The following is a 20,269-nucleotide window of genomic DNA, read 5'->3' on the forward strand; positions in this document are numbered from 1 at the left end:
CATCCTGAAGCACAAAAGCACAAATAAAAGCGTGCACCAACACCGTGTCTCTTGCAATGGACTGGCTTTTATGGGAAGGTTGATACCTATAGAGGTAAAAGCCTTAAAAAAAAATAAAATTATTTGAGCCTTTCATTCTTCTTAGAATGCATTCACCACAAAAGACGAGTGTCCAAATTAGTAAAATACAGCTTTTGTATTTGCTCTCCATTTTCCAGATGGATAGACCTTGTATTAAATTTTCTCTCACAGAAAATAGAATTCTTCCAAGTCACAAGAAGGTAGGTGCTGAGGGTTTGAAGCTATGTGAAAAAAAGAACTTGAACACAGGTTTCTCATGTCACACATGAGTGCTTTTACTAAAAGTCCAGTGTGGCTACTGCTCTGACCATGTTCCCAAAATAAAGCAAGGCTACTGCTGTCACTTTGTTGTAATGCCCTGCCTGGAAAGCATTCTTAGTTAGACCTGCTGAAACTTCCTTGGTTAGGTTATGTTTCTCAAGAGGGTGTTTTGAGATGAGTGCCTCCTTTCTGCTCTCTGTAGGAACCTAAAATCTCATAAATTTGCATATAATGCACAGCTGAATTCTGAAGTGAAATATGTAAGTTTTAAAAAAATCATTAACAGACTTCTATTCTTCCCTTAACATAAAGCTTATTATTTTTTTCATCAGTGCTTGTCCTGGTTATGGGGACAGGAACTTCTCCAAAGGCCAAAGAGACTGTGAAAATGACTTGACAGCCTGCATCCAGACTGTGACCTGGCAGATCACAGGACATGGGCACTCCCACAGGAAACCTGTCATGCAGGTACTTTCACACCATGCTTTCTAACATGCACAGGTGGGCTTGCATCCATGCAAAATAGAACTCAAAATGCAGCTGGAGGAGCCACAGAACATTGGCCTTTTGACTGCTAACTTAGTGATGAAAACATGTATGCAGGACCTGAGAGACCAGGATTCAGTTTCCTCCTCCAAAATTCAGATGGAAAATAGATCACTTTCCTCTTCCTTCCCACCTTTCCCTGGCCATTAGAAAACAAAATCCTGGTCTTTTTTTTATCCAATAAATATCAAAATCCTCTCTGTGGCAAAACTAAGTGCAACTGGTAGAACTATGGCAGAAAAGCTGAAGACGACAGCTTCTTTGCAGCATAGTCACTAATAATAACTGAGCTTTTGGAAGAATGTGATGAGGGAGATTTTACTAGATCAGGTGGAAGAAGAAGCTGAAACCAATCTCTCTATTCTGCCACAGTTGCTTTATTTCAACAAAAAGGAGAATAAAAATTATTTGCTGTGTATGAGAAGGTGAAATCTGTATTCCAGTAACTATATTTTAAAAGAAATGACAAATTATTCTCCTTAAAAAAAAATAAAAATCTCTTCTTCTCGTAAGTGAGGTTACTGGCAGTGAGTTCAAGCTGAGAGAGTCCTTCAGTATGAAAAGCAAAACCATGACTAAGGTTTGTTTATGGATCTAATTTACCTCAGATCTCAGCTATAAGCATAATTTTGCTTCACAGGCCAGCCAGCTATCACCTCAGGTAGTGGTATTTTGGATTGCATCCAGTCCTAACTCCTCCTGGGAATTAGATAAAGAGCCTAAATGTCTACCTCAGGACCCTGGGTTCCTCTGCAAAGGCAAGTACTTAAAGGTTTGATGTGCCACCCAAGCTCTTAATTGGGTCCTACCCTGTAATTTGTTCCATAATAGGATGACCCAGCAGGATCATTTACGGCAGAGCATGAAAGCAAATGCCAAAGAATGAAAATGCAGAGTGCAAAGTTGTATTGATTGTATAAATTACCTCATTCAACAGCCTTAGGCTGACTATTAATATTTCAGTGTTGGATACCACTTCAGTTTCACATCTAATGTGTTTCTTGAGTAAACAAGTGATGCCTGGGAGAGCCTTCCTTCCTTATAAACAAAACAAGACACAGGTTCCAAAAGAAATCTCAGAAGGAATCAATCAGAGATTTTAAAATTAGCTAAGGCATAACGCAAGACTGTTATAAGATAATTTTGTGATAGCCTGATAGGTTTATTTCACTGATTTTTTTTAAATATAATGTCGCTAGTACCAAAAAAAGTTACAGAAAATCCTGTGATACTGAAAGAAAATGAAGGTTCAAAATGGCAATATTTAGACAGCTCTGGGATTTCATTGTGCCATTACTCTGTCCAAACAACCAAGAACTTAACTAGTTCCAGAAAAGCTGTGACAAAGTGCTGCTGGATGTTTCAGATGTTTCTGCACTGCTTTTAATTAACAGCATCACATTGTTTGAGTGCCAGTTACCAGTAAGGACCTCCTCCTCAGATGATGACAGGGGATGAGACAAGATGATGCCCACCCTAACAGTGCACTAGAGGAACAGGGTCCTATCCAGTGAACAGGCAAGGCATGGATAACATGCCATCCCTGTGGACAACGGCTCAGAGAGTGTCTCTGCCATCCAAGCAAACTAGTGCTAAAACTGCTGTTTGAGATCAAATTTACTATTAGCAACCCTTTCTGCAAGGGGAGACAAGAGGCTATGCAGACCCTAATATCACACAACCCAGCCCACACATGCTGGAGATAGACATCTGTAATGGCAAGGCATATTCCCCCATAAACTTTCTGGCTAACTTTATTTTCTTTTCTTGGTAAGAATGTTTATATGACAGACTGTCAGACTTTTCAGTACTTGAATACAAGTATTTGCATATTCAGATCAGCCTAGGTTATGCAATGCATAGAACTACTGGATAGCGTGACCATAGAAAAAGTGTAATCCAGAGAAAATCATCAAGAGTGAAATGTTTTCAATTTTTCAGACCCCTGCCTTAGCTTGATTTGTAAGAGATGCTCAGAGCCCAGGTCATATATCCCAATATCCAGAAACAGCTGTAGAAACACTTAATTGAAAAATTTTTATTTCTGTCCATGCAATAGGACTAACCATACTTGTAGGAAATCTTAAAACTTGTAATCACAAGCACACTATATAAATACCAGCTGGCTTGACATGTTGCAAAGTGAATAGCAGATTTTATATATATATATATATATATATATATATATATAAAACAAACAAAACAAAAAAACCCAAACCAAACAACAAACATGCCCTCAAAAAAACCCCCCAAAATCAAAAACCCCCAACCAACTTTCCAAAGGAAACATTCAGCACTGTCAGGAAAGGAGACATGCCAGCTTCTTGCCACCTACAGGCAAAACACTAAAATTCCCATGATCCAGCAGCTAACTACTTCTCAAACTCTAGTGTTTGGACAATGAATTGCCCCATAACTGCCATCAAATGCAAACAGCACTGAGATTCTGACACTGTGCAACTTATGGAATATTTTGTAAGTTTATTTTAAAGCGGAAGCATTCATTTTTTAAAAGGTCAGTCCTTCTGCCAAGGATTTGTTTGGATGATCTTTCATGTAGAATAGCTGGAAGGCTTTTTTTTTTTTTCTTAGTTTCATGCCATGTTTCTGCTAATTACTGTTGATTAGCAAGCAGCTTGGCAATTAACCCTGACAGGTTAGTCATCAGTTTGATAGCACTGCATGTCATCCAAAAGGTAGGGGGAATTTATTGTTAATTTCAGACAATTAGCAACAGGCTGGCAGAGCTCACAACAGCCTAAAAAGCTCAATTTTCCAGAACAGCTGAGATAAATTACTGAATCAATTAAAACACATCAGTGGATGTCTGCAAGCATACTTAAAGCCAGCAAACAAGACACTGAAAAATAGTGGGAGGGGGAAGACTAGCAGGGGTTTTTTTGGTGTTGTTTGGTGGTATTCTTTTCAAGCTGTTGGTGTTTATTCTGCTCTTCCATTAACATTAGTAAAATATAACTAAAAGCTAGTGCTGACTTAAAATAATCTGATAAAGAATAGGATCTAAAATGACTTTCCTTCCAAAGTGGTTAACTTTTCTAAAAGGCAAAGAGGTTGTTATTGCCAATGCAATAATTGCGATATTGACAATTGGAGGGCAGCAACTTTTCTCTTTTTTCACATTCAGCTGTCCCTGTCATGTTGGACAGAACCTTATCTATGGGCTGGCTTTCCTAGGAGTGCCTGCACTGGTCCTTCTGATTGTTGGCTATGCCCTGAACAACCAGACTTGGAGGCTGGTGATGGGCAAAAGGTCTCATTTTGGGAGGGTGACTTCATCACACTGGTTGCTGAAATGTAAACTGGTCTGCTTTGTTTTGTGCAGCATCACTGGGAGGGCACTGGTTGCTCCAGTCACATGGCTTGCAGTCACCCTGATAAATGGCTCATATTATATCTGTGCTGTGAGCGAGTATGTCCCTGTGTCTTACTATGGAGCTGCTCCTAATGTCTCTGCTACTGAGCGCAGTAGGATATTGGCTATGTTTCCCTGCAGTCACCTGGTTCCTCCAGAGCTGATCCGGGCACGAGATGAAGTGATTCTGCTCCTCAGATACCAGTCACAAGTGAGTAACTCCTATTGTCCTGCTGCCTCTAAACCTGATGATGAGAGGTGAAGCTAATTCAGCAGGCAAAGTGTTAGGATAAAACAAGATCAGTGCCCTCTGTCTTGAGTGCTAAATCTCTGTGTTTTGAAGCTTGTTCTTTTAAGTAGAACTGAACTTTAGTATATAAATAACTGCATCTGCTTGTCCCATTTGTTCCCTGCTACCTGAGGATATATTCTTCCTTGTGTGCTACCCTGAAAACTAATATCAAGCAAGATGAATGGAAGTACAAGAGCCAGGGAGGGTATGAGGTTTCTTCATTAAAGTAGAAGAAACGTGACCAAGAGGCCCAGGCTGTGAGTGTTTCATGTGAACCCATGTAAAATATTGGGGTTTAGATCAGACTCAATTCTAGAAGTTTGCATACTTGATAAACAATAGGGGAAGCGTTAAGTTGTCACTTCAGAGAAAACTGTTTTTAAACAGGCTATAAGCTAATATAGTCTAGGACCTGGATGGCCTATCTTATGAAAATAATAGCTGAGAAAGCAATATTCTTAAAACTGCACTACAGAACTTTCTTGAACTTGAAAGGAACAAGTGATTTTACTACATGGCTGCCTCCAGTATGTATAGACTGGGTTTTATGGGAACAGATGCTTTCCAGGCTTATACCTTGTTAATGCTATTATTAAGGAAAACAAGTAAAGATAATCTTATGGATTTTCTGCTGCTCAAAAGTTATCATTGTGAGTATTTTCAGCTCTAACAGTTCTTTTTTTTTTTTTTTTTTTTTTGTTTGTTTGTTTGTTTGTTTTTGTTTTTTTTTTGTAAGGTTGCTGGCTGGCTTCTGATTGCTGTGGTAGTCATCACTGTGTTCCTTTCTTACTGCCTGGCAAGCTGCTTCTCCCCACTCAGCTTTCTACATTTCAGATACTGGAGCAGCTATGTCCACAATGAGCAGGAGCTCTTTGATGAGGCAACAGACCAGCACTCCAGGCTCTATGCCATGCAGAATGTAAGGAAGTTCTTTGGCTTTTTCCCAGGAAGTGAGAATGTCAAGGAAATTCGTATCCCCTCTCTCAAGGAGTGGCAGGCCATTTCTGGCCTGGCCTTTCTGAAACGAGTGGATGAGGAGCACTATGATTACAGCCTCCTCCATGACTGGGCACTCAAGGAGCGTGCAAGTGGAAAGTATCTGAGGATTGATGAAGACCCTGGGATCATAACACAGCTCTGAAGATCCAAGCTCCCATAATACTTTGCAAAAAAGCAGGAACCTGTCCAGCTCTATATCAGACCTCAGCCAGAACTTTCTGATATAGTATTACATTAATGTATAAATTATGTGAGCAAGTGCATCTTGTTAATGTAGTCCTCTAGCACCTGCTTATAGATGCTTTTACTGATGGTTTTTTGACTCCTGTGGATCTATGCCTAGATTAGGGTGGGATATTTCAAGCTTCAGCTCTCTGCTTTCTAATAGTTATGCTGAAAGGATAAGTATGTACTGATAAAGTTATTTACAAAAGTGGGTTTTTTTTATTTCCATTATAAGGATCTGTAAGAGGTAGACCTTGATTGGATCCTATGAATTGGTCCATTCTGTATAGAGCAAGGGCAGCTATCCAGCTTTTCCTTAGTTGACACCTAGCAGAAATGGCTTATTTTTTCCTCACCCACTAATTTTTTGGTACTATATAAGTAATCTACACTGAGTTAACAACTAGTTAAGTCTGGGGCTACAGTAGCGTGTAGGAAACATGGGGAAATTTTACCATCAAAGGCTGAGTTTAGATACAATGATGAGAGAACTTTCAATACTGATAATTCTGATAAGGAGATAAAATCCCCACTGAGGCACACGATGGAGGTGTGTAACACATAGCAGCTGTATGAACACTTGACATATGGCAAACTAATTTGAAATGTGTTCTGGCTGAAAGCAGAAAAACATAGCAAGGTCAGTCTCCTATTTGGAAATACTTCAAAATCTCCAATGTGTTTGTGTGTTTGCCTACTGTACAAATAGCAAATGAGGATGGGAAAAATCTCAGTCTATGCTTTGCCTCTGTAAACTTGTAACTTTATACACATACTGGGCCCATGAATATTACTGTGATTAAAAACTACTGAATTTTGTGAAAGAAGACTTAATGATGTTTTTCTGTTAAGCCAGTTTGGTATGATATTACTCATCTCCTCTTCTAACCCTCTGTGCAGATGTTTCTAACTCTAAGGGGAGGGAAATGCATGCCATAATTTTTTTAATGCTTCCTGCATTGCCTTGCCATGTACAAGTGGGCTCCAAAGCTATATACTATACTATAGGATGCTATCTACTACTAATAAATGATCCCAGGGGCTTGAAGTGGAAAAATCTAATTATTTAGTACATTTTACTGGAAAATTCAGGAGTTTGTACTCCTGTAGTGCCCCTGCCACCAAAATCTGGCCATGCAAACCTAATGAAAGGTAATGGAACTAAACTGTTTATGTGAACTCCTTAGGAAACAAAGTACCTCTGGTAGTAAACACAGCTTTGGATTTAATTTTTAAAATATTTGTTTTTTTAATTTAAGATGGAACACTATAATCTAGAACACATGCAACATCTATCTGAAGATTTTGACAGAAAACCCCAATGCTGATGTCTGAATCCAAATGACAAAAACCTGCTGTCTTCAGTCCATGTGAATTCTTTCTGTGTCTATTGTTTTACAGTACTACTATAAAATGATGCAATATTTGCAGGTAGGAGTAAGCTCTAAAATTCTTTTTATTTCTTGCTCACCTAATTTTTAAATTAGGGTTTATGGTTTCTGATTTTGTCCTGATTACTCTTTTTCTGTATTTTTCATAATAGTGTGTAACTTAAAATACTGAGTGGAAATGCTATCTGTCACTGTGAAGTCAGCCTGTCAATATACTAACAGGCTCTCACCTTGTTAGCATATATTAATCCATAGTACTACAGCTGCAGGGTTTTAATTGATTTGGTGTATTTCCTTTTACTCCTCGGCTCTTTGAAATATGTCATGGATTGGAAGTGAAAGCGCAGCTTTTTTTTTTTTTCAAATTAATTCATGCTTGCAGACAAATCTATGAGTTGGTACAGTTGAATAGTCAAACTAAGTGCATGCTAAAATGAGTCCTCTTACCCAAGAATCCACTAAGAATCCCAGTTTGCTCACTTGAAAATTATTCTCCCTATGTCCCTGGTAAAAGTTTTCTGGAAACCTTGAGCTTATAAAATATATCTGTGGGAAAATTGCCAGCCATGGGGCCAGGAACATGATGCACCTTAAAACGACTCTGTGTACCATGTACCCATCAGGGTGTGCTGATGTTTAACCCTGGACAGTCTTAAATTCATCCTGGCAGGTACCCCCAAAGCAAGGCAGCTCCTAGCATAGTTAGCTTTAGCGTCTCCTGTTCTGCACATATATCATGGTGATGCTACCGATGTGATGGGACTCCTGAGATCAGGTGAACGTTTCCTGCGAAGTCTGCAGGCTCTGTTTAACTTCAAGCTGCGAACCACCAGCTGCATCACAAAGGGCATTCATCTAGAGCATCGCGATTGCCTCCCCTTCAGCTTGCTGATCCCCGTAAATTTTCAAGGGAAGAGCGCCTAGGAGTGAAGCATCCATCACTCGCCGGTCCAAGACAGGGCCTGCGGAGCGCAGCCGTGCCGAGGCCGCCGCTCCCGGGAGAGCAGGGCAGCAGCGCGGGCAGTGCCAGCAGCATCGTCCGGAGCTGAGCGCCAGGCAGCGAGGGCTGGGATGAGCGAGCAGCGGGCACCGCAGCAGGGAAGGGGCCGGGGACCAGCCAGACCCGCTCCCAGTGCGTGCCCTCCGGATACTGCAGCAGCGCCGACCCCCTCGTCTCTCTCGCAGTCCCTCCCTCCGCCCGTCCATCGGCGCGGCCCGGCCCCGCCTACCGCGAGCGCGAGGCATGCTAGGAAGGGCCGGCACGGGGCCGGGACAACGCAGGCGCGGGCGGCGGTGGCGGCGGCGTCGCGGTGCGGGCGGCCCATGGCCGTGGGCGGCGGGCCACGATGACCGACTACAGCGAGGAGCAGCGCAACGAGCTGGAGGCGCTGGAGTCCATCTACCCGGACTCGTTCACGGGTGCGGGGCCGCGCTCGCAGCCGGCGCGCGGGGGGCGGAGGGGAGGCCGCGGCGGGTCCGAGCCGCGCCGCTTCGGTGCGTGCCCGCGGTGTTGGCTCGCTTTCCCTGGCCGGGAAAGGCAAAGCCTTTGATGGCCCCTGCGGTCCGTGGGTGCTGCCGCGTTTAGCGCCGTGGCACGGCAGCCAGCCCGGCGTGGGCAGCCCGGTGCCCGTGCTGGAAGGATGCTCTTCGGAGAAGCCTTTCAGAAATGCGGCCCTCGGTGGGAATCGCGGAGCTGGTTTGTGTCCTTTCCGGGAACAAGCTTGTCGCGATCGTGAGGCACGGGATGTTTTGGTGCTGTTTCCTCCGTAAACGTGTTGCCACTACAGGTGAAAAAAGTGCAAGCTTTAATTCCCCGGTGCAGCGTGTTATATTGCTGAAACTTTCATATTGTGGATACGTTGGTTCATCAGTTTTTCAGGATTTTCAATTTACCGTCAAACGATCAAGACTGTCTACCATGCCGGCTGATCTAACGTGATTTTTTGCATTCTGTATCCAAAGAATATTAACAGTGGAAAAAAATCTGGGCATTTTTTGTTCCCTTCCTGCACGGGATCTACTCTACCTAGAGTTCCACAGCATCTTGTTTGGCAGTAACTTCAACGCACAAATATTTGCCTAGTACAGTTGCCTATTGCTTCAATCTGAAAATATTTATGTGAAAGATTATTTAAAGGTGTATGAACTGATCTCTGGTAGCTGGGGATGCTGGATATCTGATACTGATATGGAAGTCATATTCTTTCAAACAGCCTCTACTCTGATGCTTATTCAGAGTTATTGTTCACTCATGTAATGCTTTTATGCCCAAGAGAAGAGAGGGGAAGAAAGACTGTAGTAGTACATTATCCATTAGGCAAAATTCAGTTGATATTTTGGGAGCATGTGCACTAATTTGGGCATAGGTTGTAACAATGAAGCAGAGCAGTCCTTACATGAGGATGTGGTCTGCAACCCGCAGTTGTGCAATGAGGTTTATAGCCGGTGAAACACAGGTCACAGCTCTTGCTATGTTGTGTCTGTCTCCTAGGGCCTGATTCACACACTTTCATTCTAGTACATTGCTTGGTTAGTAGCATGTCTTGCATTATGCTGTTACAAATATAGGTGCGGGCTTTCTGTAACTATAGTCCAGGGTCAAGAGTGCACTGGATGCTCATCAGACACATTTAGTGCAGTAAAGCAAATTAGATTTGGTAGCTTTCTGCACGCAGTCAGTGCATTACCAGAAGTCTTTTGATTTAATTTGCACTTTCTGGAACAGGGAAACTTCCAGAAAAGAAAGTTTTCAAAAAGTGAAATCCTTTGGTATTGTTTGATGATGTGTGGTCTCATTCAAAGAACACTCCAGGCATCACATCATATGGAAAACAGCTGTTAATTGAAAAGTATTACATTAACAAGTTAAAAAGGCCCTTAACACTCTATCAAGAGCTTACTTTCTTCATAAGTCCTTGAGAAGTTCCATTTTAGTGATGTGAAGAAGTAATTGATTTAAGAACTCTCCCTGATTCTTGCTTTTTTCCTTTGAACAGTATTGTCAGAAAAACCAACTACTTTCACAATCACTGTGACGTCTGAAGCTGGAGAAAATGATGAAAGTAAGTTGATCACATCTTACTCAGAAACTTCTCCTATGTATGTTTAAATCTAATTCAATCACCAACAGCTGTGTTATACCTCCACTTAGATCCTTGTAGGGGCCTAATACAGCAAACATTCCTCAGCAAATATAGTTCAAGGGTTTGGGTGGTCCTTGTTTAATTTGCAGAAATGTTGTGCTCTCACTGTAGGACTGCTTTGTGCTGAATCTCAAAGGTTTTGTAGTGTAGCTTCAAAAAGTATGGATTATCACTGTCCTTGCTGTGCCTTACAGACATGTTGTGAGGTGATTTTTTTTCTGGAAACTGTGTGTGCCATCTACGTGGGAGAGTTGAGTCTATGGTGTGAATGTGAAGCCCTTAAGGAACAGTTCTAGAGCAGAAGGCCCCAAGTCCCTGTGTGTTTATTAAGAACCAGCATGTTGTAAGCAAGCCTTACTCCAAGCAAGTTTGAAAGCTGCTATTGTGGGAACTATAGCAGAAGGAATAAATTGGTGCTGTCTTACTTAGTTTTAAAGGAATAAGTCCCGCTTAGAGCTGGTATCTGTGTTGAAGAGACTGCTGTACTACCAAGAACTGTGAGTCTGAAGCTGAAGGAAAGCTTCTCCCTGGTATTCTGGGAGGATTTGAAAAAGGAACTTGGTTCTCTTTTACCTTGTTTCCATGTTACCCAGGCTCTGGGCAGCTTCAGATTGAATGCATTTTTCTTAGGCAGTTCTCTGCTTAATAGCTTCTGTTGGACATAGTGTGTTTGTCTTCAGTGTGGAGCCCTGGCACCCAACACAGGCACACAAAATCTGAAGTGTTAATAAGCTGAGATTCTTTCTAGTTCTGTTATTATAACTCTTGCTGTTTTACAGCTCTGTGTAGAATATGAAGGAGATTACTGCTCTGGTACCTGTCATACCACAGGAGGTTTTTCAGTCTTCCTAAAGACCTTTCAGACATGAGTAGGTTGTAATGGTTTGTGCAAGTGTAAACTTTATAATCTTAATTTCTTTCAACTCTTGGGTTATGTTTAAATCTGGTCATATTGGTTTAGCATCTGTGTAAGAAGACTGTTTCTTAAAGGCAAGAATATTTTATATTCTCTAATCTTTAGGCTGTTGATGCAGTAGGAAAACACACAAAGTTATACAGAGTTACCACCATAAGAATATGTGTTTCTTTATCTTGTAGCTGTCCAAACAACCCTTAAATTTACCTATAGAGAAAAATACCCTGATGAAACTCCACTATATGAAATTGTCTCACAGGAGAATCTTGACGATAATGATATCATGGACATAATAAAACTGCTAGAGCAGCAGGTAAGGAAAATGCAATGTCTTGGTACAGCTTGATACCACTTCACACTTTGGCTGGAATTACTCTCTCAAATCAGTTGTTTCCAGAGGTATCTGCTACTGATTGAAACCTGTTCCATATTATAGGGGCTTACTTTGAGGTTTGAGTTTGGTGAATAACATCATTGAGGTAAAATTCAGGGCTAATTCAGTATGTGCAGTAACGTAGAATAATGAAATGGAAGTGTACTAGGGTATCCCTTCTTTTCCACTTCTAGCTTAAGGTGAATTTGTTTAACTCTGTGTGTGTGTATATATATATATATATATCTATATATGTATGTGTATATATATATATATCTGTTTCTGTCTACCTAGTATTTGTGAAAATAAGCCACCTCAGTTTCATTTGGAAATATTAAAAAATGCCACATTTATTCTTGATTCTTTTTGATAACATAACTGTTTGGGGATGGGGTGGATCTCATCAACCTTTGGGATCAGTGAGAGTGCATTGTGAAGGAAAGAAGGAAGCACTTCTTTGGTTTTAGGAATTTCTGACAAGTCCTCACTGCCTTAAAATTGCTGTAATATCTTTAATGGGCATTTTTTTCGTTCCTTCCATCAGCTGATGTTTTTTTGTTTTCTTGAGAAACTGTCTCACTTCAAAGGAGCATGTAATAGAATTAAGGAATAAACTGTTCCAGAAGAAGAAAGGTTCTGAGTGACTTGTCTCTTATGATTTATGATATTCAAATTTTAGAGTTGTGTTTCTACTTTTGTTTCTAGGCTTTGTTTTATTAATGAAAAAGCTTTTCAGAAGATATCTATAGTGTGTTAATAACAAAGACATTAATCTTTGTGTTTTGTTGCACACCCATTTGGAGATAACTAACTGGATTAACTGGCCAGTTGAATTTGAATTTTACAGCTAGCTTTTGAGACCGGTGCAGAATGTGTCAGCTGTGCTCTCTGCATTTGCACAACACCCTGCTTTCTATAAACATATTTATGCATTCAGGTTCTTCTGTTTGAAGTTGCCTTCTTTGTGTTGTAGGCAGAAGAAAATTTAGGAATGGTAATGATCTTCACTCTAGTCTCAGCAGTACAAGAGAAATTAAATGAAATAGTGGATCAAATAAAAACACGAAGAGAAGAAGAGAAGAAACAGAAAGAAAGAGAAGCAGAAGAAGAAGAGAAAGTATGTAAAATAATGTTTTCAATGAAAAAGACTTTCAGCTTCTTTAAAATACATTGGTTTGATGCAGAAGCAGTTCTCAGTTGCAGTGGGAAAGGAACAGCTATCCTAAAGATGAATGAATTGAAACTTAAGAACATCATTTAATGAACTTAAGTGATCTTTTTTCCCATTTTTTCTTAAGCAGTCTTTTTAGAGTCTAACTGCATGTTCACAGTCCCTTCTAGCATTACTTCCTAGGGCAGGGATTTTTCCCAAATGAAGTCAGATTTGCTGTAGACAGTTTTTTACTGTAAGAAGGGGGAGCAAGAGGGAATGGGGAGCAAAAAAGGCTAGAATATGTCACGCTGCACATGGGGTCCATGGTCTGAGGAAGGCTGTCTTCCTTGGTAGACTGGATGGAAGCAGTGGGATCAGTCTTCAAGACTGGTTTGCCCTCCTGTAGAATAGTTTTACCAGTCGTGGATTGTGCTGTGATAAATCCAACTAATGAGTCTTCACTCACTTCCTGAGAAATAGCTGGAGGGTGATGGGACTTGGAAGGTTCTGTATTTCTGAAAATTGGCAAAGAAATACCTGAGAAAAAATAATTTTTTTTTTTTCTGTTTCAACAATATAAAAGGATTAATGTATTTCAGTGGGAAATATTTCAGTGTAGATTGCACTTTAGGGTTGATAAGAAGTGCTGCCTACTTTTAAATAACCTATAGTGGTGGGGAGTTGTGAACTATTTTACTCTAGGTTCAAAAGGAGTATGCAGGGTTCTTCCATGAGAGTTTCCACCTCAGTATAGTTCTCTGAGAGGAGAGTCCCATGATAAAAACCACAAGAATGTGTTCTTTATATATTCTCAGGATTAGGATTAATTTCTCAAAATACTTCACAGCAAGCAATTTTTCTGTGTTGTAATTTAAATACTTAAAAAGATGCTTATCTTCACCTGTAGCTTTGCAAGTTGTGTTTGCAGCCTTGTTTTTTATTCTTCCAGCAACGTTTTCATGGCACTCCTGTTACCATTGAGAATTTCCTTAATTGGAAAGCCAAATTTGATGCAGAGCTTCTAGAAATAAAAAGGAAAAAGATGAAAGAAGAAGAACAAGCGGGCAAAAATAAGCTAAGTGGTATGTTTTAGTACTGGTCATCAAACTTCTGCAATGGTACCAGCCTATAATGATAAGTCTGTAAGTGTTTTTTACACAGTTAATAGGTCTTGGCATCCTGCTCCATAGTCTGCATGTCTTAGCTTTGAACTGGTTCTCCTGTGATGATGGATCTACTTTTCACCTGATTACTTGAAAAACATAACCACTTTGGGTCATGCTGTATCACTGTTCTGTTTTCTCCTTACTTCTGGCTAGTTTTGATGAAATTTGATAGAGATGAAAATTTTAATGATACTAGGTTTCCAAAAAAGCTGTACACACTTTTTCATGAAAAGAGGACACACTTGATACCTCTCTGAAGGGTATGCATTTGGGAATCTGCAAAGTTGAAATAACAGAAATCAGGCTTCTAGTTTTCTGTTATTTAAAGTACTGTTAGTATATGGTGTCTGTTTTCCTCTATACAAACGTAATTTGTAGAAGCTTCCCTTTACAAAGCCAAAACCAGGCTTATTCTTGGATTGTCATTAGTGTAATTCCAGTATTAGCATGGACACCAACCAGTCTTGTTTGTGGAAGCTTGCATGAGCAATGTAGATGGAAGATAGATGATTTATGTGGAAAGAGTCCTGAGCTTTTCTTTCTGTTCCTCCCAGTCAGAAAGGCTTCACTCTTCTGTAATGTTATCTTCACAGCTGTGTTTGTGTGTGTAGGAGCTGGTGATTTGTGTAGATCCAAGTTGCTTTTTAAACAGGAGAATATATTTTAAAAAAGTGGAGGAGTCAGCTGATTGCCTTCCCAGTTCCCACAGAGGATTTCTTGTAGAATGCAAGATGAAGACTAAAGCAATAAGGACTGAACACAAAACTGTGGGGTGTACATTTTTCTGCCCCCGTTACTAAAGTCTTAATAATATTACAGTGACCCATTTCACATGTAAGAGGAGGAAGGTTGTTGGTGTGGATGAATCCTGGATGAATTAAAAAAAAAAAAAACAGAACGGGGAGCTTATAGAAATAAGCAGTTAAAAGCACAAAAGACTGCTAGAATTGGTTGATTTAAAAAACTAAAATCACATGCTGGCCCTTGTTGCCTCAGGTTGATAGTTGCTTCAGAACTGTATTTAATTATATATTTTTATTTTATTTCTAGGTAAACAGCTGTTTGAAATGGATCACAACCTAGACACCTCTGACATCCAGTTCTTAGAGGAAGGTAAATTTCTATTTGATTCCACAGCTGAAAGGCAGTGGCTTAAAATAGGTCAAAATTCCTAAGCAAAATCTGTGTTATATTTCTGACTTAACATCTTACGTCAGAATCACTTTTACATTGGAAGAACTTCCTGAGAAGTACTCCTTTGCAGAGTGAACAGAAGTGATTTTAAGTTTTCTCAAAACCAAAACTTTTTCAAGATGGCAAAGTGTATTTATTTGCAACCTTGTATTTGAGTTGATCTTATTTACATTACTTCTATTTAAATGATTGGACTAGGAGCAAAACAAAAAAAAAAAAAGAAAAGCAAAAACAAAAACCCCATCTCAATCCTGATTTTTTTTTTCTAATAGCTAACCTTCAAACCCCTAATTTCAAGCACAGGTCTTGAACTTTTGTCACCTTTTCTCTGAACCTCAACACCAATGGTAAACATTCTGCAGATTGAAGTGAATGTTATTTGCTTCAGTGCAGCCCAGTTCTTTTTCATGGTTTTTGCAGATGTGCCTGTTACTTTACCTAAAATACTGATCTGATGCCAGGTGAAAACTCTATAAGCCTGTGCCAGAAAAATATTAAACTTGGAAAACCAGTTGGAGATAAAGCATATAAAAGCACATATACTCACAATAACATATCTATTTAATTTGCTGTACTGGTTTATAGTATCCTAGTTTAAAATACCTGAGTTTTGAGGTAAGACAGTTCTTTAATATATCTGCATTATCTACTGGTATCACAGAACACAGGCAGAAGAAAATCAAGATTCTTCTCTGTACGTAACAATTTAAAAAAAAAAAGTTTATGAATGTCAGTGGGTATAAACTTGAAATGGTAGTAATGGGGAATTTTAGTTTCTTTTACAGGGAATAATTTAATCTTGTCTTCCTACAAATTATCTGTAGTAAAGGTGGTTTGTTTATGGCACATTTGGCTGCCTCAAGAGAGGAACAGACTGGGCTCTGTGCCAGATGATTTGGGATTAATGCATTAATTTGTAATCCTGTTGCTACTGGTGATTAAAAACTCCCATTCTTATTTCTACTTGCATTCTATCATAGATGCAACAGGTTACTAAGTCTGCTTTAATGTTACAGTAGCATGTACTACTAATTTTCAGAGGATAATGCCATTATCTTGATAGGTGCCTGCAGGTCTAGTGAAATAATACAAACTCTTTAGTGACCAGAAGATGTCACTGTTGATACATAAAAATAAAATAGCAGTCCTGGAGTTTTATCCTCAGATCAGCAGCATCGCTTTTAGAAGAAAATGTGAAAGTAGCCAAAGCTTTACCTTGCTTGTAAAATTTAAATCTGAAAGCAGATGAATGTTTGTCAGTATATGGTGTGTAAGGAATTTTTTATGAACCCTGTGCATTTATCTCACGAGGATAATAGTAATTATTCCAGCTGTGAGGTCCTGAGCTCCTGCTTTGGCTGTCCTGGGGAGAAAGAATCTCTGCTTCTGGCAAATGTAAATGTTAATTTCATGCTCCCAATGAATTCTGAGGTTCTGCATGATATTTCTCTTGACTGGGTTTTGATACAAAATTAAAAAAAAAATAAAAATCTTCAGCTGTAAAAAGATAAAATGCAGCATTTACTTTTCAGTATCTATTTGATGTATAAAAAGCCAAGTAAATTTGCAGCTACCTACATTGAAGAGCTAATATGAAAAAATCTTGTATGTTTTGTTGTTTTTATGTTTTCCTTGTTGCATGAAAATGTCTCTTTCTATTCCTTACAGCTGGAAACAATGTGGAGGTTGATGAATCTTTATTCCAAGAAATGGATGATTTAGAGTTGGACGATGAAGAGGATGACCCTGACTACAATCCTGTTAATTTAGATAGTGATTAGCTTATTTGAACTGATTCTGTCATCAGTATGGACATATGTAAGGAGAGAGGGGCAGGCAGGAAAGCCACAGCATCTGTGGTTTTAGTAATGTTTATTGTTTTTCTTTTCTCTTATTTTTTTTCCAAAGAAAAAAACCCAACATATTTTAAATCCAGGAGAATGGTCTTCTGATGACTTTCACTATAAATAAATTTACTTTAATATTTCAAATGAAAAATTTGAGAAATATTGATCTGTCTGAAAACGCTTTTCTATTTTCTCTTAAATTTTTTTCCTCCCCATTTCTGTAATTGTTCTTTGAAGAAATGTGGCAACTTGCAAGACAGAAAGGTGTTACAGCAAGCACTAAACACACTTGCATCTGAATGCTGAGCAGCTGTTGTGCTGTCTTCCACCTGGGATAAACATGGGCAGCTCTGGTGAATAAAAGGGATCACATACTATGCAGTTATTTATTTTTTTATTTCTTCCTCCTGTGGAATTTTGAAATAATTCAAATCAGTTCTGGTTCAAATCAGTTCTGGTGCCCCAATTTATCAACTGTAGATAGACAGCACTAGTCACCTTTTATTGTATAGCCTTACTAAAGTCTAGTGGAAACAATTTCCATGCCAATTAGAGTGACATTTTGCCATAGTCATGAATAATATTTTCAAAATGGCAAGTTCAGGTCAGTAGGGGAAAAAAAATCAGAATGTGAAGTCCTCGTGAAGTTTGGTTGATTTGTTGAGTGTCTGAGTTTTTTGGAATGTGTGCATCAATGAACTATGAAAAATCAAAATCCACCTTATGAAGATTAGTTTGCGTTTGGCAGCAGACTGTATCAAAACACTATGAGTGGAGTGCACATTACAGCAGCAGGGTTTACTGAGTGCTCTCTAGGTTTGAATGTAACTGGTGTAGTTTCAGAAGCATTGTGTTGGCAGCCTGTGAAGGTTAGCAGTAAAGAATGCAGTAAAGCTACACATTAACTTGGGGATGTTGCCCATCCTTCAGAGTTGTTTCTGGAGCTAACAGCTGTTAGACTCCTCCCTTACCACCTCCAAAAAGCCCAAACACTGCAAAAACTGCAGTGTTTAAACATGCTGTGTTTGAAACTGCAGTGCTAGAAGGATGATGGTGTCAAAAGACAGCTTTCCAAATAGGGAGGCATCTCAATGATTAAACACTGTGCTGAATTCTAAACACTGTTAGTAGACTGCCTTAACCGTGCCAGCTTCATCTTTGAAGAAGGTTGCACTAAAGTATCACATTGCTTAGAGGAAAAATACGTTTATGAATTTTAGTATTTGAAAATCCCATATTCAAGATGAGAAGTTTAACTATGGAATTAATTTAATGGTTATAAGATTCTCTGCTCATATCGCTCAAGAACATTTGAGATGACCTCCTTTAACCTGTTCTTTTTCCTTTTTTTTATTCAAAGTGAATTAATTTCTCGTGCAAAGAAATAAGTGTTCAAGTACCCTGTAAATACTTTTATAAATTAACCACGTGCCTTTGTTCCTACTGTCATCCCTTTGATATTTTTTATTTTGGCTATTAAGAATTCTAGATAAGCATCTAGGTCTCAATGATGTTTTACGTTTCAAAGCAATAAGCAGGATCTGTGCTCCAACAGTTACCAGATATATCAAAAAAAATTGTGAGCTAATGTGATATTAAATCTTGTCTTTTCCAAAGATACAGTTGGATTGAAATCTTCATAGTTACTACATCCAGCTTCCTGTGTAATTGCTACAATGCTTTAAAATGATCTTTAGCACTGAACTTAAATAATTTCTGGTATGTCTCAACTCAGCTGCATAAAACCCCATTTAATTCCTAAGGCTGCTTTTCATTTTCAGCTATGTATGTTTAAAACTGGTGGTTTTTTTCATAAACACTGAATTGGATCTCTCTAAATTTGGACCAGTCCAAGAATCCTGTGTAGTCTGTGCAAATGTGGTAATCAGAAAATTTTCCAAGTGGATCAATGATAAGTCATCTACATATGAAAGGAAGTTTCTAATGAATTATATTTCTAGAATAATGAAATTTTCTAGTCCTGTTTTCACAGTAACATATTTATTGGTTTTCATGCAGAGAATGTATAGCTTAAAAATGTTAAAATTATGTAAAACAAGTTAAAATGTGAAAATGTTTTTGCTGTTATATTTCAAAGCAGAGGAAGTAATAAGGGTTGAAGTGACAAAAAATTGTCTCCAGGTCTTTGGAAGAAGCTTTAGTGACTCAATCTGAACTGCAGATTTGTTTAGTTTTGTTAGCAATTAACATTTGTGAAATAAAAGGGAATTTGACTGAGAGTAAGGTTGACTCTGTGCATCAGATTGCTGAAGTAAACAGAGATGTGCTGAACAGAGAGAAAGGTTTTTTGCTAGAAAAAGTTTAGCTGGGATATTTAAATTTGCTTATGTACTTTGGATTAGATTGAAAACTAATTCTTATTAATTGAATAAAATCCCATTTGTAAACTTTGACAGAATTATAGTAATTTAAAATCCTGATGCTGACAACCTGTGTCTTCCATATTGTTTTTAACTGTCTCAGTCCAAAGTGTGCACTGTAGTGCATGGAGACAGTAGTTGGGTTGCAACACTGCACCTTGACCAGAGCAAATTTAGTTTTGAACAGACTTGAGTTGTTTTGAATAGTTGGTGCCAGAGCTCTGTTAAAATTTGGGGGATGGTGCCTACTACATCAATATGCTGTGGGTAAATTGCATTAGGGGCATATCTCCTTTTCTTTCCTTTGTTTTGACACCTGCTTCACAGACCAGGGCTAATAAAGGAACTGATAGTTCCCCAATTCCCAGAACTTTCTTCCCTAATCTAAGCCTCTCTTGTGTTCTAAGTATTTAAACCTTTCACAGCTTCTAGGCCACTTGTACCTATCTGAAATGAATGCATTTTCATAACTAATTTTTTGAATTTCATGCATATTTCAGAAAAATCAGTGATTTGTGGATTATAGTATCTATCCACATTCACATGTTTCATTGCATCCAAAAATGACAAGTTCTTATTGCCAGAGCACATGAAACATGAGAGAAAGAGGTTACTGGTAAGGCCCTTACACCTGTGTTGAGGTGCCAGCACAGGAGGGAGTTTAAATAAAAGGGATGTATCTAAACTCCAGTTATAGTAGGTGGATGCATGATAGAGCTGGTAAAGCAAAAACACCCTGTGCTACCTGCTCCCCTCCTGGAGGGGCAGGGCTCTTGCATTCAACCAGAACAGCATGGCCTAGGTACAGCAGAGTGCCTCAAACACCCAAGATACCTGTTTCAGCAGACAGCTCCAGTCTCTTAAATGGCATTAACCCTGCACAACAGAGGCACTAGTCAAAAGGCAGTGTCCTTTTGGGGTATACATT

The 20,269-nt window shown here is 39.1% G+C and overlaps 2 protein-coding genes across 3 annotated transcripts; both read left to right on the plus strand.

The window, feature by feature from the left end:
- Positions 1-724: 724 nt before the first annotated feature.
- CALHM4 (calcium homeostasis modulator family member 4) lies at positions 725-7,451 on the plus strand. 2 transcript variants are annotated; one of them, XM_056487425.1, is made up of 3 exons: positions 725-810; positions 4,232-4,472; positions 5,290-7,451. In XM_056487425.1, exons 1-3 carry the CDS (start codon positions 779-781, stop codon positions 5,692-5,694), a joined length of 678 nt encoding a protein of 225 aa, XP_056343400.1. In that variant the 5' UTR covers positions 725-778; the 3' UTR covers positions 5,695-7,451. The 2 variants fall into 2 exon arrangements, with proteins under 2 accessions (XP_056343400.1, XP_056343399.1); XM_056487424.1 differs by lacking the exon at positions 725-810 and having other exon boundaries at positions 3,120-4,472.
- Positions 7,452-7,534: 83 nt separating this feature from the next.
- RWDD1 (RWD domain containing 1) lies at positions 7,535-19,200 on the plus strand. Its single transcript, XM_056487429.1, has 7 exons — positions 7,535-8,587; positions 10,165-10,230; positions 11,410-11,540; positions 12,574-12,717; positions 13,703-13,835; positions 14,970-15,032; positions 16,782-19,200. Exons 1-7 carry the CDS (start codon positions 8,515-8,517, stop codon positions 16,892-16,894), a joined length of 723 nt encoding a protein of 240 aa, XP_056343404.1. The 5' UTR covers positions 7,535-8,514; the 3' UTR covers positions 16,895-19,200.
- Positions 19,201-20,269: the final 1,069 nt, after the last annotated feature.

This window comes from Oenanthe melanoleuca, chromosome 3 (assembly GCF_029582105.1).
Source record: "Oenanthe melanoleuca isolate GR-GAL-2019-014 chromosome 3, OMel1.0, whole genome shotgun sequence".
Classification (NCBI taxonomy): Eukaryota; Metazoa; Chordata; class Aves; order Passeriformes; family Muscicapidae; genus Oenanthe; species Oenanthe melanoleuca.

What these genes read in the sequence shown, in the direction of transcription:
- CALHM4 (XM_056487424.1), top strand. Translation starts at nt 3,915, where the DNA reads ATGACTTTCCTTCCAAAGTGGTTAACTTTTCTAAAAGGCAAAGAGGTT. An exon ending in TCCTCAGATACCAGTCACAA is followed by an intron (nt 4,473 to 5,289) that starts GTGAGTAACTCC and finishes TTTTTTTGTAAG; the next exon opens with GTTGCTGGCTGGCTTCTGAT.
- RWDD1 (XM_056487429.1), top strand. Translation starts at nt 8,515, where the DNA reads ATGACCGACTACAGCGAGGAGCAGCGCAACGAGCTGGAGGCGCTGGAG. An exon ending in TAAAACTGCTAGAGCAGCAG is followed by an intron (nt 11,541 to 12,573) that starts GTAAGGAAAATG and finishes TTTGTGTTGTAG; the next exon opens with GCAGAAGAAAATTTAGGAAT. An exon ending in AAGCAGAAGAAGAAGAGAAA is followed by an intron (nt 12,718 to 13,702) that starts GTATGTAAAATA and finishes TTATTCTTCCAG; the next exon opens with CAACGTTTTCATGGCACTCC.